This window comes from Theropithecus gelada, chromosome 11 (genome assembly GCF_003255815.1).
Source record: "Theropithecus gelada isolate Dixy chromosome 11, Tgel_1.0, whole genome shotgun sequence".
NCBI lineage: Eukaryota > Metazoa > Chordata > Mammalia > Primates > Cercopithecidae > Theropithecus > Theropithecus gelada.
The window spans coordinates 7,309,779-7,328,764 of NC_037679.1; the positions used below are offsets into that span (position 1 = coordinate 7,309,779).

Below are 18,986 nucleotides of genomic sequence, written 5' to 3' on the forward strand. Positions count from 1 at the left end.
GGGGGACTAGCATGTAAATACAAATAAAACGGAGTTAAGTACGCTTATTGATTGAATCCTGTTGTGAGAACTTAAGAGGAAAAGAAACTAAGGAAAATCTGAAATTTTCCTCTTGGACCTGAGGAAGGTCCAAGAAAAAACAATGTGGAAGTGAAGTCAGAGAGATAACATCAGGACATTGGACATCAGGAGGAACTTTCAGGTCTGATTCTAGTGCCAAGGAAGCCATGAACCAAGGAAGCCATGCTCTTTCCTGGAGCCTTTCAGCATAGGAGAGTTACTCCTCTGCCAGCACTGGGGAAGGGGTAACTTTCCCATACCCCAGGTGAAGGAGCTTTCCTTTCAGGGCCTTCCTGCTAGACAGACTGTGCCGGGGCCAGCCTGGTTCTCCCAAGTGCCCTCACCATGGCCTCCTTCATTTCCTTGTAATGATGGGGTTGCACATGGGGGTAATGATGGTGTACAGGAGGGAGAAAGGTTTGTCTTTGTCAGGCCCGTGTGTGCTGTGGGGGTTCATGTAAGAGAATGAGGTGTAGAGAAAGATGACCACAGTCAGGTGAGAGGCACAAGTAGATAAAGTCTTCCCCCGACCTGAGGAGGAGGCTCTGCTGAGGATGGTGGCAAGGATGCACACATAGGAAGTGACAATGAGCACCATGGGGCTGAGCAGCACCACGATGGCATCGGCAAAGATTGCCCTCAGACTAAACTGAGGGTCCCCACCAGAGAGGCTGATCACCATGGGGGCCTCACAGAAGTTTTCTATGTGGTTGTCTCTGCAGAAGGGCTCTCGGAATGAAACATACTCAAGAAAGATGCCATTGATCAGTCCAAAGAACCAGGCAGTTCCCACAAGCCTGAGACAGACCTTCTAGCTTATGATCTGGACGTAGCTAAGTGGGTAGCAGATAGCAACGTAACGGTCATAGGCCATAAAAGCCGAGAGGATGCACTCGTCCACACCAGCACAGAAGACAAAGTACATCTGGGTCATGCAAGATACAAAGGAGACAGCGTGGTTCCTGACCACGAGGTAAATCAACATCTGTGGGATGGTAGTAGTGATGAAGCAGACATCCAGGAGAGACAGGTGGCTGAGGAAGAAGTACATGGGGCTGTTGAGCTTGGGGTCTGTTCAGGTGATAAAGATGTTGAGGCCATTCATGGCCATGGTGAGACTGTAGAGGGCCAAGAAGAGGGTAAAGAGCAATGCTCATGTGGAAGTGGAGCTCTGCTGAAAGCCCACGAGGATAAATTCTGTCACTGTGCTGCCATTCCTTAGCATCTGGGGCTTGCTTGAGGAGGGAAGATGGGAAAAGCACAAGGATATAGCTGTGGGGTAACAGAAGGTACCAACTTGGTCCCAGAAGCCCAGTTATAAAACAGGATAGATGAATGGTGGTCATCCTTTTGGAACTTAGTAAACTCTAGTAATTTGGCAGTGTTATGGGGTGGTAAAAATGCCAGGGTCACCACAGGCTGCATACATAGAATCATAATATCAAAACATGAAGGAAGTGCTGGTTGTAATGTGCTCTACTCTGGTTTGATCAGGCATCAAGTGAAGTATTGCATCTGCTCCAGAACCCTCAATATTGAAGGATTAGCCACTAACCAGGATGTGTTCAGAGGTGGAAAAATAAAATAATTGGGTCTGGGGCCCATGCCAAATGAGGAAAAGTTTTAGGAATTGAAGAATGGAGTGTGTGAGGGAAAGGGATGGTGGCTATCAGCTTATAGAAGATTGTATTTAGGAAATACTTGAGATATTTGAAGGTGTATTTTTCTAGAAGAAAAAATTGCTGAATCTCTGTGTGCCTAATTTTTTTTTTTTTTTTTTTTTTTTTTTGAGACGGAGTCTCGCTCTATCACCCAGGCTGGAGTGCAGTGGCGCGATCTCGGCTCACTGCAAGCTCCGCCTCCCGGGTTCACGCCATTCTCCTGCCTCAGCCTCCTGAGTAGCTGGGACTACAGGCGCCCGCCACAGCGCCTGGCTAATTTTTTGTATTTTTAGTAGAGACGGGGTTTCACCGTGGTCTCGATCTCCTGACCTTGTGATCCGCCCGCCTCGGCCTCCCAAAGTGCTGGGATTACAGGCGTGAGCCACCGCGCCCGGCTGCCTAATTTAAAATGATGAATGGGTTGAAGTTTCAGGGAAAACAAAAACATTCTAATCCTCAGGATTGTCCCTCAGCTAACAGTGATTTGCACCTTTTCTGGAGACATGTCAAGCTCTTCCCAGTCACCCACCTATTTCCAGACTCACTCGCCCAGCAGTTGCTGCTGCTACCGCAGCCACCCATGCTGTGCGTGCTGGAGCTGGGGACTGGGTGGGCGCTCATGCATGCCTTCCTAACAGGAGATAGTTTTCCTCCTGGGGTTGGAATTTACGGTTACACACAATTAGGTGGAAAGGATCCAACTATCCCTGTGTGAAAAGGGAAGCTATGAGCAGGGCATATATTTAACCTTTCTGGAATGGACCTTCAGAGAACTTTCAGCTGTCCCTTTGTCTCTGGCAATAAATCTTGTTCTTTTTCCATTTTCAGAGAATGAGCAGTCACAATTCTTATGCTCTTACCTCTCTATTGTAACTTTTAGGAAGTTGTTATGTTCATATTAAGTCTGTCTTATGCTTTTCATCTTGTTTTGGGGTTAGGATGTATCAGATCCCTTCCCTTCAGATGTTTATACTTTTTTTTTTTTTTTAACTTAATTATAGAGACAGGTGCTCACTATGTTGCCTATGCTGGTCTTGAACTTGTGGCTTTAAGTGATTCTCCTGCCTTGGCCTCCGAAAGTGCTGGGATTACAAGTGTGAGCCACTGCACCCAGCCTCCTCACCTTCAGATGCCTATAGATAACTATATTCCTGCTTAACTTTCAGTTCTGCGAGCCATTTCTCTTCATTTTCTCCTCTCCTACTCCCTTTTCTATACACTCTCACTCTACACTCTGTTAGTCTTTTTTCCTTTTTCAATCTACTTCCAATCCTCATTCTTCTCCCTCTCCTTTTCCCATTTGTGGTGATGGTTGCCTGCCGTTTATCTTACTCTGGTCAAACTCCCCTGTCTTCTCCATGTCTCTCAATCTCACATATTCTCGATCTGGATTTAGAGCTACCTACCCTCTCACTGCCACTCCTTGCAGCTCTAGATTCCCTCCAGTTGTGATCTGATGCTAGGTCAAGGTAGTGACTGGGCAGTAGGCTACTCCCATCATCTTTACTTTGGGATACTTTTCTTGTGCCTAGGACTTCTCTTGGGGGCCCAGAAAAGGAAGAGAAGGGCAGAAAGCACTGTTTAAGATGTTTCTTTGAAGCCTGTGCTCAGTGGACATGTTGGGGCTTAGGTCACAGTCTGGGCAAAACAAGTCAGTGAGCTACACTGCAGAGAAGCCTGGGATTTGTCTAAGAAGAAACTGAGATTTGACCTGAGGAATTACTAGGCCCTACTGGAGGATAAATGCTTACCTGTGGTTTATTGTGCCAGAAAGAATTCTGTGATACCCAGCGTTTAGCGCCTTGTTAGCTACCATTAGAGGTTAATCGGTGAAGGATTTGTCTAAATAAATGGGACAATATCATGGAAATCACATCCTACCTCATTCTGTTTCTTGGCTGATAATGATGTTTGTCACTGAATCAAGTAATGAGTAACAGAAAACATCTCATAGTGTTTGAAGAGAAGCTGGTCCAGGTAGGATCATCTGACCTGGCCGGCCACTCTGGAAGAGAAGGTGTGTCTGATGACTTTGTTCTTTTATACTTTTAGAGATGAATGTCTACTTAAATGACATTGATAAGTTGCATGTGTATACACTTTATAGTATAGGTGTGAAAACTTACATGCCCCTTGAAGGAGTGAAAGATGTGCCATCCCCAAATATGCCAGACTGGTATATTATTATTATTTTGAGATGCAGTCTCGCCCTGTCACCCAGGCTGGAGTGCAATGGCATGATCTCGGCTCACTGCAACCTCCGCCTCCTGGGTTCAAGCACTTCTTCTGCCTCAGCCTCCCAAGTAGCTGGGATTAAAGGCACGTGCCACCATGCCCAGCTAATTTTTTGTATCTTTAGTAGAGACGGGGTTTCACCCTGTTGGCCAGGCTTTCTCGAACTCCTGACCTCATGATCCGCCTGCCTTGGCCTCCCAAATATTGATTATTTTGAGTTAAACACATTGAAGGCCAGGTGTGGTGGCTCACTCCTGTAATCCCAGCACTCTGGGAGGCCGAGGCAGGCAGATCACCTGAGGTCGGGAGTTCGAGACCAGCCTGACCAACATGGAGAAACCCCGTCTCTACTAAAAATTAGCTGGGTGTGGTGGTGCATGCCTGTAATCCCAGCTACTCAGGAGGCTGAGGCAGGAGAATCGCTTGAACCCAGGAGGCAGAGGTTGTGGTGAGCTGAGATTGCACCCCTGCACTCCAGCCTGGATGACAGAGCAAGACTCCATCTCAAAAAAAAAAAAAAAAAGGAAAAAGTTGTAGTCTCAGAGCTGACCTGTCTCTTACATCGAGCCATAAAGATTCCACTGGCAGGGGTACTTTCTTCATACCAGGGTGAAAAAATAGCCCTTATCACCAGAGACTTAAAGACTACAATAAACCTAAATAAACATACTGAACAAAGTAACCCCACCTTCCACCTGCTTCACACGCCCTCCCATATATCTCCTAGTGACTCTCCTAAAACATTTTACTGCCTCTAGCCAGATTTTCTTTGTCCTGTCATTTCTTCTCAAAATCATTGTTCTTTGTCTAAAACAATACAAAACGCCTTGCTTTGACCACTCTCTTGTAAAGATCCTCATGTATATATAAAACTAATATAATTTGTATACTTTTATTAATCTGCTTAGTGTCAATTTGGTTTCTAAATCTAGCTAAAGAGCCCACTAAGATCTAAAAGGAGGGTTAAAGGTGATCTCTGACTCCATGACACCCCATATACCGTTTGCTAAAAATCTCATTCTGCCCCATCTTTTTCAGATGGTATATTTGGACCTTCTCAGATTTTAAAAATTCTGTCTCGGTGCTAATGAATTGAATTCTAGCACCTTGACTTGAAAATGACATTCCCCCCGTTAGTTGAAGAAACACCAGCAAGAAAATAAAAACACTCATGTCTTTATTCCTGTAACAGCAGATAAACACATGTCATTCTGTAACATAAAATTTGTCCTTGCACATATTATTATTTTTTGTCACGAGACTGGAGTGCAGTGGCATGATCTCGGCTCACTGCAACCTCCACCTCCTGGGTTCAAGCGATTCTCCTGCCTCAGCCTTCCGAGTAGCTGGGACTACAGGTGTGTGCAACCACGCCCAGCTAATTTTTGTATTTTTAGTAGAGACGGGGTTTCACCATGTTGGCCAGGATGGTCTTGATCTCTTGACCTTGTGATCTGCCCGCCTTGGCCTCCCGAAGTGCTGGAATTACAGGCGTGAGCCACCACACCATTTCTAACAAAGAATCGTTGAAGAATGGACTTCAGACATTGTTGCTAGGTCTTCTACAACAAATCTTGAACTCTAAAATGTAATTTTTATTGGTTGTCTTAATTCATGGCCATAGTAATATTTAAAAAGATATCTCTGTTTTCTGAAAGATATACAGTATATACTTATGAAATTTCTTTGTTAAACTGGAAGAGGATCTTTTTTTTTTTTTAATCACAGGTGCGTAGAGATAAAATAAAAAGTCAACGATGACTCCTTAGGTTTCCTATTTAAAGAGTTGAGGGTCTGTAATCTTTCTTAAATTAACAATAGTTTACAAAGTAGCTCATATACATAACAACATTTGAGTCTCCATTTTGTTACTGTATCTAAATGATGTGATTTAATCTCAGTGAAGAACCTCTGATAAGATATGTTGGACTATGTAGCTGAACACAGTGTGGCAAGGAGAAAAAAAGAGGGAATTAATTTTCAGCTGTGGATCTAGAGTGGTGTCATGTTTGATTTAATTAACCTATGATTCTGACCCATATTAGAACCATCTGCAGGCAAAATCAAAATGGCCCAACAGTTCCAAGAGCCTCTCGAAACAGCGGTGATTGGTACTGGGGGAGCAGCGACATGAGAATGGAATTAGAACTGTTTTAATTATGGCATTCCTGGTTAGGCATAGACTTCATCGGCTAAGAGAATAAAATGCTGGATACTGTTAGGGGTGTGGTAGAGTGAGAAATAACTTCTTCCATACTCTTGATGTCTCCTTCTTTTTGAAGGAAATTGTAATAACATAATACTCCTGACCTTTCTCTTCTCCACAGGAGGTGGAGTGGCTTACCTGATTGATGATTTTAGAAGGAGAAACTGAGTACATGTGTTCTATCCCTTTCTTCTCCCCTTCCTCTTGGGAGTGAGTGGACTTCTCCAGGGCAGGCTCTGCCCCTTGTTGGGAAGCCTCTGTTGTTGGCCAGTGCTGCCAATGACAGGGGAATGAGTATGTCTGTCTGTCTGACTCTGTGCTTCTGTATTAGGAAGTCCATGTCTGCTTATTAATAAAGGTGATATTTTGACCTCCATCTGCAGACTCATTGTCTTATTTCTCAGTTGATTCAGAACCACATGGGAAGAGTAATATTGTTTACTGTATCCCCCTCAAGGTCGCAAACAATTATTTTAAGTGATATTATTATATGTGTGGAAATAAAATTGCAAACAAAGAAAACAATAGCGTTTTGGTTATAATTAAAATAAACTCAGTCATAATAATGTCTTGCAGGTCCTGGAAGGAAAGGATGCTGGTGATACACATATTTTGCACTCTCAAAGTACAATGTGGGTGAATTAAGGGACACAAGTCTACATTCCATGACCACAGGAGTACAATGAACAGAGTATCCCATTGTAGACTAGACTGGTGGGAAAATGTCTTATTATAATGTAAGACTCTGATTCTTGTCGTATTTACCTAAGAGGGGCAGGACAGTATTGAATACATTCAACAGCAACAGTGTTTCTGTTGTTCTCTTAGCATGCTATAAACACAGGAAATAAAATAGAATACATATTTTATGGTTTATTCTATGGAATCTGTTTTAGGAATGGGGTTAGTGCACTTACGTTGTAAATGAACTCATCGACCTTGTTTAAGTCATGTAAGTCTTCTCTTAGAAAACTTCAGCCTGTGTGAGGCTTGACTATCTTCTGTAGGTCTGCTTTAAATAAAACGTGCCTCTCATAATTTCAAACCTTACACCACTTAAAACCTGGTTTATCCAATGCATACTTAAATCTCTTACTTTTTGGATTAAATTAAATGCATCACTTTACGATGCAGAAAAACATTGTTTTTTTCTGGGTGAATAAACTTTATAGTAGATACATTTAATGTGGTGTTCATGGACTCCCCAGGGAATCAATAGACATGTTTCAGAGTGTCCGTGCATCTCTGAAATGTTGTAGGAAAAGTTGTGAGCAATAGAGCATTTTTCCTGGTGAGTCTACAATTTATCAACTTCCCTAAGGTGGCTGGAGCCCATGAAGGGTTAAAAATTTCTGATTTGAAGTCACAAAGTTCCCACAGATTTATTTGGTCTGAAAAAGTGTTCTTTTATCTTGCTGAATTGTATGTTTCCTCAAAAGTGTCTCCAATGGAGAGTGGTTGAGAGAGAGTTGAGCAGCCATCCACCACCAGTAATCTCTAATAGGGCTTCAATAAAGTACTGGTGGATCCCAACAGTAATGAGACAATAAAATAGGAAAAATATGCACAAATAATTTTTAAAAATAGGTATGAGAGAAAATTTCTACTAATAACTGACAGATTGAAAGAATCTTGTTCATGGAAAAAGACATTTTTTAACAACAACCAAAATATGACCAATCTAAGTGAGAACAAGAATTAAGTCCAGAAAGTCTTCCATTTAGGTATAAACTTGAAATTGTACCTAAACTTTGAGGAATGCCTTAAGAGGCAGAAAGTAGCCACAAAAAATGTTCATTTGGTAATTGAATTGTTCGTGGATGTGTGATTATTGTGGTATACAACATACACTCAATGAAGAAAAGCAGTTTCCCTTTCATCTTTATTAAGGAAGATAAACAACAGAGATTCCTGTCCCTGAATTTGATAATGAGTGGACTGATTGGAGGTAGTAAATCCTATAATGGCCAATGCTTAATCATTTTGAAATTGAATATATAGAAGATTTAAATTAGGACTTATTTGCAAATTGAATGGAGATTTTCTTTGCTACTCAAGGCAGAGAACTAGAGCCAGCACTTAGGATTTACAGGACTTTTCTTCCCTCTTCCCACTGTGAAAATTCCCTGGTCGAATAAGATTAAATCAACAGGCAGTGTACAGGAAGAAGGCAAAACCATCCACCCTCCTGATTCTAGCCCAGAGAGCACATAGTTTGCCCTAAAGTGGTAAGTCAATTTCTCTTTGTTAACTAAGAGAATGCATATGTTTTTATTAAATGGGAAAACTAATAGAATTTAGAAATCAGACTAATAAAAGCAAAGACAAGACCTGTAGTCATTCTAGAATACAGATAAGATGACTAGCTTTAGAAATCAACGAGGAATGAGCCCTGGAAGTAGCCCTGCTAAAATACAAACACAACCAGGATCTTCCAGAGGTCCTTATTAGTGAGACCAGGGTTACCCAGAACCGGAGAGAGAAGGGGAGAATGCACAAGTTGCAGTGTCATTTGTAAGACTCAGCTGCCTATTTGTGCAAGGAGAGAACCAAGTAATTGCATCTGGTTGGGTAGGTGTTTTGCATCAGGAATGCTAGAAAGAGGGGAAACTACACTGAGACCCTTCACCAGGAGCAAAAAGAGAGAAATCAAAAAAGAACAGCCCATAGCAAAAGTCCCTGTAAGATTAGAGCCCTTTGGCCAGGCATGGTGACTCACGCCTGTAATCCCAGCACTTTGGGAGTCCAAGGTGGGCGGATCACGAGGTCAGGAGTTCAAGACCAGCCTGGCCAAGATGGTGAAACCCGTCTCTACTAAAAATACAAAAAGATTAGCCGGGCATGGTGGCGGGCATCTGTAATCCAAGCTTCTGGGAAGGCTGAAGCAGAGAATTGCTTGAACCCAGGAGGCAGAGGTTGCAGTGAGCTGAGATCGCACCACTGCACTCCAGCCTGGGCAACAGAACAAGACTATGTTTAAAAAAAAAAAAAATCAGAGCCCTTGTCTGCCAGACCTCTCTGACCTAGCACCAGCCCCCATTAGAAACACAAGGTCAGGCCTTACTCTATCCTTAAATGGCCAGAAAAAAAATAGCTGTTTCTCCATCTGATTTCACATATAACCCAGAAAGCCCTGTAATTATGGCATTTTTAAAGATTTTAAAATTTGAGAATTCGGAACTCTGTGATTTTCACTAAGACCTATCTGCTAGGAATAAAATCAGGAAACAACAAACAATAAACTTTTGCCATGTATTTCCTAATGAAGTTGTAGAGACAAAAGCATGTGGACCCACGTTTAGGGAGACATTTGGAGGATAGATGTAAATGACTTTTAATGAAGGGCGACTAAGCCTTAGTGTGAGTTCCTGGAGGCCTCTGCTTACAACTCTGTTGCAATGTAGCAGCTCATTCCGATGTCTCACAAACTCACTTCAGAAGTGCTTCTACAGGCCTGTCCATTTCCTTTCTTTTCCATTTTAAATTCATTCCCATTTCCCTTTTCTTCAGCAAGATGGACAGTGAGTAGTTTGCCTTTCATGGTGCCACACCTTGCAACAGATTTGTTAAGTTAAATTGTAGAAGTGTTCTAAATTCTCTCATTGCTTCCCTCCCAGTGTTTTCTGCCTTCACTTTGCTTCTTTCACCTCTTTGCTACCATATCCACTTCAATTTCTCCACATCCCTCGGAAAGTGAGGATCTCTGAAGTACCTGAAGCCCCTGAAGACACCTAGCCAAGGCCAAGTATGAATATATCCAGACTTGGCATGCCAGACCCCTGTGATGAGACAGATCGCTGTGATCTACAAAAGGTAAGTGTAGGGCACAAACTGTCCTGGAAGGTCCTTCTTATTGGTTAAAGGGAGGTTACTTACTGCATTAAAGGGAGATGTTACTGGGAAGAAACAACTATCTGAGCTGATGGTGTAGGGGTAAAAGAACTTACCAAGCAAATTGTAGGTGCAGAAAGGCAGATTTACTAGAGAAAGTAGGAAAATATTTTGGCTGAGAGGCAACTGGCAGTATCAGCACGAGAGAAGCTGACTGCAAAAAAACAGGCTTGCTGGAGAGTTTATATTATAGAATAGAGTTTATGCTGTGTGCTGAAGAGAGCTTTGTGCAGTGCTGATAATGCCAAGGTTGCAGTGAGCTAACTTCAGGGTGTCTGGTGATAGTTGGGTACAGGAAGATTGTGAGTTATTTGTGCAGGAGGGCTATATGTCCTGGACCATGAAGAAAGGCAGACTTACAGCTTATCTGCTTGCTTTTTTTGCTTTCCCTTGGTCCTGCCAGCCTGACTCCTTTTCCCTAATTAGGACTCCACAGAAGACATAATAAATAATGAAAATACCAAAAATAACCTCTTCCTAATTTTAAAGTGGAGGTTTTAATTCCATATTGTGCCTCCCTCTATATCATAAGACATGATCACCTTCCATGATCCCTATCCCTTCCTTCTCCAGCTGAGCACTAAAGTGAATCTACTATTCCATTAGAAAAGCTATAACAAAACCAGATTAGACTTGCTGCTCCTCCCCCTTCTCACAGTCACCTTCAATATGGAGATTTAAACAAAGAGTAAAACAACCAGAAATCTAAGGGAAAGACAGAGAAAATGATATGCCAAGCTACCCATGATAATGCTCCTCTGTGTGTATGTTCAAAAGAACTTAGTAATCAAGAAGAACCACGATACATCAGTGGACTGGATAATAACTTCAGCTGTTCCATGGCATTGATTAATCTGAGCTATTTTGCTATTTTAAATGCCTGAAAAAAATTGGACTAACTCTAAATAGCTTAGAGAAGAAAGGGAAAGAATGAGAGATATGAGAGAGAAAGAGGACACACACACACAGAAAGGGAAGGAGAGAGAGAGAGACAGAGAGAGAGAGAGAGACAGAATTCCTATCAGAGAGAATTAGTACTATCATCTATAGCTATAAGTTATAGAAGAGAAAAATTTGAAACACACTGAGAGTCCTGGACTATGAAATAGATGTTTTTTAAGAGGCAAATAGTTATGTATTTATGAGATTCAAAACCTCAAAATAGTTCAATAGCAAGAAAACAACTGAATTTAAAAATAGGCAAAGGACTTGAATAGACATTTCTTAAAAGAAGACAGACAAATGGCCAACAGGTATATGAAAAAAATGCTCAACATCACGAATCATCAGGGAAATGCAAATTAAAACCACAGTGAGATATTGCCTCACACCTATTAACAAAAAGACAAAAGATAAATGTTGTGAGGCTGTGGAAAAAAGGGAATAAGTGCACACTGTTGGTGGGAATGGAAATTGGTATTGTCGTTTGTAAATATTATAGAGGTTCCTCAAAAAATTAAAATTAGAACTACCATATGATATATCCAAAGCATACGAAATCAGTATGTCAAAGAGACATCTGCACTCTCACAGTCATTGCAGCGTTATTCACAGTAGCCAAGATAGAGAATCAACTTAAGTGCCCATCAATGGACAAATGGGTAAAGAAAATGTGGAATATATACACAATGGAACACTATTTAGCCTTAGAAAAAAAGCAGGAAATTCTGTTATTTGCAACAACATAGATGAACCTGGAGGATGTGATGTTAAATGAAATAAACCAAGCACAGAAAGACACATGATCTCACTTATATGTGGAATGTTAAAAAGTCAGCCTTGGAAACAGAGAGTAGATGTCAGATGAGTAGATTGCAAAAAATTTCTCCCATTCTGTAGGTTGCCTGTTCACTCTGATGGTAGTTTCTTTTGCTGTGCAGAAGCTCTTTAGTTTAATTAGATCCCATTTGTCAATTTTGGCTTTTGTTGCTGTTGCTTTTGGTGTTTTAGACATGAAGTCCTTGCCCATGCCTATGTCCTGAATGGTATTACCCAGGTTTTCTTCTAGGGTTTTTATGGTATTAGGTCTAACATTTAAGTCTCTAATCCATCTTGAATTAATTTTCGTATAAGGAGTAAGGAAAGGATCCAGTTTCAGCTTTCTACTTATGGCTAGCCAATTTTCCCAGCACCATTTATTAAATAGGGAATCCTTTCCCCATTTCTTGTTTTTCTCAGGTTTGTCAAAGATCAGATGGCTGTAGATGTGTGGTCTTATTTCTGAGGGCTCTGTTCTGTTCCATTGGTCTATATCTCTGTTTTGGTACCAGTACCATGCTGTTTTGGTTACTGTAGCCTTGTAGTATAGTTTGAAGTCAGGTAGCGTGATGCCTCCAGCTTTGTTCTTTTGACTTAGGATTGTCTTGGCAATGTGGGCTCTTTTTTGGTTCCATAAGAACTTTAAAGCAGTTTTTTCCAATTCTGTGAAGAAACTCATTGGTAGCTTGATGGGGATGGCATTGAATCTATAAATTACCTTGGGCAGTATGGCCATTTTCACGATATTGATTCTTCCTATCCATGAGCATGGTATGTTCTTCCATTTGTTTGTGTCCTCTTTTATTTCACTGAGCAATGGTTTGTAGTTCTCCTTGAAGAGGTCCTTTACATCCCTTGTAAGTTGGATTCCTAGGTATTTCATTCTCTTTGAAGCAATTGTGAATGGAAGTTCATTCATGATTTGGCTCTCTGTTTGTCTGTTACTGGTGTATGAGAATGCTTGTGATTTTTGCACATTAATTTTGTATCCTGAGACTTTGCTGAAGTTTCTTATCAGCTTAAGGAGATTTTGGGCTGAGACAATGGGGTTTTCTAAATATACAATCATGTCATCTGCAAACAGGAACAATTTGACTTCTTTTTTTCCTATCTGAATATCCTTTATTTCTTTCTCTTGCCTGATTGCCCTAGCCAGAACTTCCAACACTGTGTTGAATAGGAGTAGTGAGAGAGGGCATCCCTGTCTTGTGCCAGTTTTCAAAGGGAATTTTTCCAGTTTTTGCCCATTCAGTATGATATTGGCTGTGGGTTTGTCATAAATAGCGCTTATGATTTTGAGATATGTTCCATCAATACCGAATTTATTGAGAGTTTTTAGCATGAAGGGCTGCTGAATTTTGTCAAAGGCCTTTTCTGCATCTATTGAGATAATCATGTGGTTTTTGTCTTTGGTTCTGTTTATATGCTGGATTACATTTATTGACTTGCGTATGTTGAACCAGCCTTGCATCCCAGGGATGAAGCCCACTTGATCATGGTGGATAAGCTTTTTGATGTGCTGCTGAATCCGGTTTGCCAGTATTTTATTGAGGATTTTTGCATCGATGTTCATCAGGGATATTGGTCTAAAATTCTCTTTTTTTGTTGTGTCTCTGCCAGGCTTTGGTATCAGGATGATGTTGGCCTCATAACATGAGTTAGGGAGGATTCCCTCTTTTTCTATTGATTGGAATAGTTTCAGAAGGAATGGTACCAGCTCCTCCTTGTACCTCTGGTAGAATTCAGCTGTGAATCCATCTGGTCCTGGACTTTTTTTCATTGGTAGGCTATTAATTATTGCCTCAATTTCAGAGCCTACTATTGGTCTATTCAGGAATTCAGCTTCTTCCTGGTTTAGTCTTGGGAGAGTGTAAGTGTCCAGGAAATTATCCATTTCTTCTAGATTTTCTAGTTTATTTGCGTAGAGGTGTTTATAGTATTCTCTGACAGTAGTTTGTATTTCTGTGGGGTCGGTGGTGATACCCCTTTATCATTTTTTATTGCGTCTATTTGATTCTTCTCTGTTTTCTTCTTTATTAGTCTTGCTAGCAGTCTATCAATTTTGTTGATCTTTTCAAAAAACCAACTCCTGGATTCATTGATTTTTTGGAGTGTTTTGTGTGTCTCTATCTCCTTCCGTTCTGCTCTGATCTTAGTTATTTCTTGCCTTCTACTAGCTTTTGAATGTGTTTGTTCTTGCTTCTCTAGTTCATTTAATTGTGATGTTAGAGTGTCAATTTTAGATCTTTCCAGCTTTCTCTTGTGAGCATTTAGTGCTATAAATTTCCCTCTACACACTGCTTTAAACGTGTCCCAGAGATTCTGGTATGTTGTATCTTTGTTCTCATTGGTTTCAAAGAACATCTTTATTTCTGCCTTCATTTCATTATGTACCCAGTAGTCATTCAGGAGCAGGTTATTCAGTTTCCATGTAGTTGAGCGGTTTTGATTGAGTTTCTTAGTCCTGAGCTCTAGTTTGATTGCACTGTGGTCTGAGAGACAGTTTGTTATAATTTCTGTTCTTGTACATTTGCTGAGGAGTGCTTTACTTCCAATTATGTGGTCAATTTTGGAATAAGTGTGATGTGGTGCTGAGTAGAATGTATATTCTGTTGATTTGGGGTGGAGAGTTCTGTAGATGTCTATTAGGTCTGCTTGCTGCAGAGATGAGTTCAATTCCTAGATATCCTTGTTAACTTTCTGTCTCGTTGTTCTGTCTAATGTTGACAGTGGGGTGTTGAAGTCTCCCATTATTATTGTATGGGAGTCTAAGTCTCTTTGTAAGTCTTTAAGGACTTGCTTTGTGAATGTGGGTGCTCCTGTATTGGGTGCATATATATTTAGGATAGTTAGCTCTTCCTGTTGAATTGATCCCTTTACCATTATGTAATGGCCTTCTTTGTCTCTTTTGATCTTTGATGGTTTAAAGTCTGTTTTATCAGAGACTAGTACTGCCACCCCTGCTTTTTTTTTGTTCTCCATTTGCTTGGTAGATCTTCCTCCATCCCTTTATTTTGAGTCTATGTATGTCTCTGCATGTGAGATGGGTCTCCTGAATACAGCAAACTGATGGATCTTGACTCTTTATCCAGTTTGCCAGTCTGTGTCTTTTAATTGGACCATTTAGTCCATTTACATTTAAGGTTAATATTGTTATGTGTGAATTTAATCCTGTCATTATTATGTTAGCTGGTTATTTTGCTCGTTAGTTGATGCAGTTTCTTCCTAGCCTCGATGGTCTTTACATTTTGGCATGTTTTTGCAATGGCTGGTACCGGTTGTTCCTTTCCATGTTTAGTGCTTCCTTCAGGGTCTCTTGTAAGGCAGGCCTGGTGGTGACAAAATCTCTAAGCATTTGCTTATCTGTAAAGGATTTTATTTCTCCTTCACTTATGAAACTTAGTTTGGCTGGATATGAAATTCTGGGTTGAAAATTCTTTTCTTTAAGAATGTTGAATATTGGCCCCCACTCTCTTCTGGCTTGTAGAGTTTCTGCCGAGAGATCTGCTGTGAGTCTGATGGGCTTCCCTTTGTGGGTAACCCGAACTTTCTCTCTGGCTGCCCTTAAGATTTTTTCCTTCATTTCAACTTTGGTGAATCTGGCAATTATGTGTCTTGGAGTTGCTCTTCTCGAGGAGTATCTTTGTGGCGTTTTCTGTATTTCCTGAATTTGAATGTTGGCCTGCCCTACTAGGTTGGGGAAGTTCTCCTGGATGATATCCTGAAGAGTGTTTTCCACCTTGGTTCCATTTTCCCCCTCACTTTCAGGCACCCCAATCAGACGTAGATTTGGTCTTTTTACATAATCCCATACTTCTTGCAGGCTTTGTTCATTTCTTTTTCTTCTTTTTTCTTTAGGTTTCTCTTCTCGCTTCATTTCATTCATTTGATCCTCAATCGCTGATACTCTTTCTTCCAGTTGATCGAGTTGGTTACTGAAGCTTGTGCTTTTGTCACATATTTCTCATGTCATGGTTTTCATCTCTGTCAATTCGTTTATGGCCTTCTCTGCATTAATTATTCTAGTTATCAATTTTTCCACTTTTTTTTCAAGATTTTTAGTTTCTTTGTGCTGGGTACGTAATTCCTCCTTTAGCTCTGAGAAGTTTAATGGACTGGAGCCTTCTTCTCTCATCTCGTCAAAGTCATTCTCCGTCTAGCTTTGACCCGTTGCTGGCGATGAGCTGCGTTCCTCTGCAGGGAGAGATGAGCTCTTATTTTTTGAATTTCCAGCTTTTCTGCCCTGCTTTTTCCCCATCTTTGTGGTTTTATCTGCCTCTGGTCTTTGATGATGGTGACCTACTGATGGGGTTTTGGTGTGGGTGTCCTTCCTGTTAGTTAGTTTTCCTTCTAACAGTCAGGACCCTCAGCTGTAGGTCTGTTGGAGATTGCCTGAGGTCCACTCCAGACCCTGTTTGCCTGGGTATCAGCAGCAGAGGCTGCAGAAGATAGAATATTGCTGAACCGCGAGTATACCTGTCTGATTCTTGCTATGGAAGCTTCCTCTCAGGGGTGTACTCCACCGTGTGAGGTGTGGGGTGTCGGTCTGCCCCTAGGGGGGGATGTCTCCCAGTTAGGCTACTCAGGGGTCAGGGACCCACTTGAGCAGATAGTCTGTCCGTTCTCAGATCTCAACCTCCGTGTTGGGGAGATCCACTGCTCACTTCGAAGCTATCAGACAGAGTCATTTGCGTCTGCAGAGGTTTCAGCTGCTTTTTGTTGTTGTTGTTGTTGTTGTTGTTGTTTAGCTGTGCCCTGTCCCCAGAGGTGGAGTCTACAGAGACAGGCAGGACTCCTTGAGCTGCTGTGAGCTCCACCCAGTTCCAGCTTCCCAGCTGCTTTGTTTATCTACTTAAGCCTCAGCAATGGTGGGCGCCCCTCCCCCAGCCTTGCTGCTGCCTTACCTCGAGATTGCAGACTGCTGTGCTAGCAATGAGGGAGGCTCCGTGGGGTGGGACCCTCCCGGCCAGGTATGGGATATAGTCTCCTGGTGTGCCCCTTTGCTAAGATCCTTGGTAGAGCACAGTATTGGGGTGGGAGTTACCCGATTTTCCAGGTGTTGTGTGTCTCAGTTCCCCTGGCTAGGAAAAGGGATTCCCTTCCCCCTTGCACTCCCCAGGTGAGGCGATGCCTCGCCCTGCTTCAACTCTCGCTGGTCGGGCTGCAGCAGCTGACCAGCACCAATTGTCAGGCACTCCCCAGTGAGATAAACCCAGTACCTCAGTTGAAAATGCAGAAATCACCTGTCTTCTGTGTCGCTCGCTCGCGCTGGGAGTTGGAGACTGGAGCTGTTCCTATTCGGCTATTTTGCTCCGCCCCTTAAGTTCTTTAAAAAATCTCCAAATTGCTTTCTATAGTGGCTGAACTAATTTGCATTCCCACCAACAGTTGTTGAGGTATCTCCACAACCTCAACAGCAACTGTTATTTTATGACTTTTTAATAATAGCCATAGTGACTGGTGTGAGATAGTATCCCATTATCGTTTTGATTTGCATTTTCTGATGATTAGTGATGTGGAATATTTTAAAATATTTGTTGACTGCTTGTATGTGTTCTTTTAAGAAGTGCCTATTCATGTATTTTGCCCACTTTTTAATGAGGGTTTTTGTTTTTTTGTTTATTGGATTGCTTAAGTTCCTTATATATTCTGGATATTAGATGTTTGTTGGATGCATAGTTTGTGAATATTTTCTCCCATTGTGAAGGTTGTCTGTTTACTCTGTTGATAGTTTCTTTTGCTATGCAGAAGCTCTTTAGTTTAATTAGGTCCCACTTGTCAGTTTTTGTTTTTGTTACAATTGCCTTTGAGGAATGTCATAAATTCCTTCCCAAGGTCAATGTCTAGGATGGTGTTTCCTAGATTTTCTTCTAGGGTTCTTATAGTTTGAAGTCTTATATTTAAATCTTTAATCTATCTTGAGTTACTTTTTGTGTATGGTAAAAGGTAGGGGTCCAGTTTTATTGTTATGCATATGGTTAGCCAGTTATCCCAGCTTCATATATTGAATAGGTAGTCCTTTCCCCATTGCTTATTTTTGTCAACTTTGTCAAAGATCAGATGGCTTAGGTGTGCAACTTTATTTCTGGGTTCTCTATTTTGTTCCATTGGTCTATGTGTCTGTTTTTGTACCAGTACCATGCTGTTTTGATTACTGTAGCCTTGTAGTATAGTTGGAAGTTGGGTAGTATGATGCCCGTGGCTTTGTTCTTTTTGCTTAGGATTGCTTTGGCTACTTGGGCTTTTTTTTGTTATTGTTGCTCCATATGAATTTTAGAATAGTTTTTTCCTAGTTCTATGAAAAATGATATTGGTAGTTTGATAGGAATAGCATTGAATCTATAGATTGCTTTGACCAGTATGGCCATTTTAATAATATTGATTCTTCCAATCCATGAGGATGGAATGTTTTTCCGTTTGTTTGTGTCATCCACGATTTCTTTCAGTGGTGTTTTGTAGTTCTTCCTGTAGAGATGTTTCACCTCCTTGGTTAGATACATTCCTAGGTATTTTATTTTTTTGCAGCTATTGTAAATGGGATTGCATTCTTGATTTGGCTTTCAGCTAGAATGTTATGGTGTGGAGTGGCGTTACTGAGTTTTGTGCATTGATTTTGTATCCTGAAACTTTACTGAAGTTGCTTGTCAGTCTAGGAGCCTTTTGGTGAGTCTTTAGGGTTTTCTAGGTATAGAATCATATCATTTGTGACTAATGATAGTTTGACTTCTTTTTAAATTTGGATGCCCTTTATTGCTTTCTCTTGTCTGATTGCTCTGGCTAGCACTTCCGGTTCTGTTGAATAAGAGTGGTGAGAGTGGGCATCCTTGTCTTGTTCCAGTTCTCAAGGGGAATGCTTCCAGCTTTTGCCCTATCAGTACAATGTTGGCTGTCGGTTTGTCATAGATGGCTCTTGTTATTTTGAGATATGTTCCTTTGATGCCTAGTTTATTGAGGGTTTTTAAAAAATAATAAAGAGATATTGGATTTTATCAAAAGCTTTCCTGCATCTATTGAGACGATCATATAGTTTTCATTTTTTATATACTTTGCATAGTATTTAAAATGGTATCTTAAAATTACATTTTCTATTTTGTTTGCTGGTAACAGAAATGCAGTTAGATTTTTGCATATTGATTTTGTTTCCAGTAACTTTGTTAAATTCTATTAATTTTAAT

The 18,986-nt window shown here is 41.1% G+C and overlaps 1 protein-coding gene across 1 annotated transcript; it reads right to left on the minus strand.

The window, feature by feature from the left end:
* Window positions 1-356: 356 nt before the first annotated feature.
* Window positions 357-1,285, minus strand: LOC112635546 (olfactory receptor 10AD1). Its single transcript, XM_025403742.1, is given in 2 exon segments — window positions 357-427; window positions 430-1,285. Coding segments are annotated over 2 exon segments (927 nt in total).
* Between the last annotated feature and the right edge of the window lie 17,701 nt (window positions 1,286-18,986).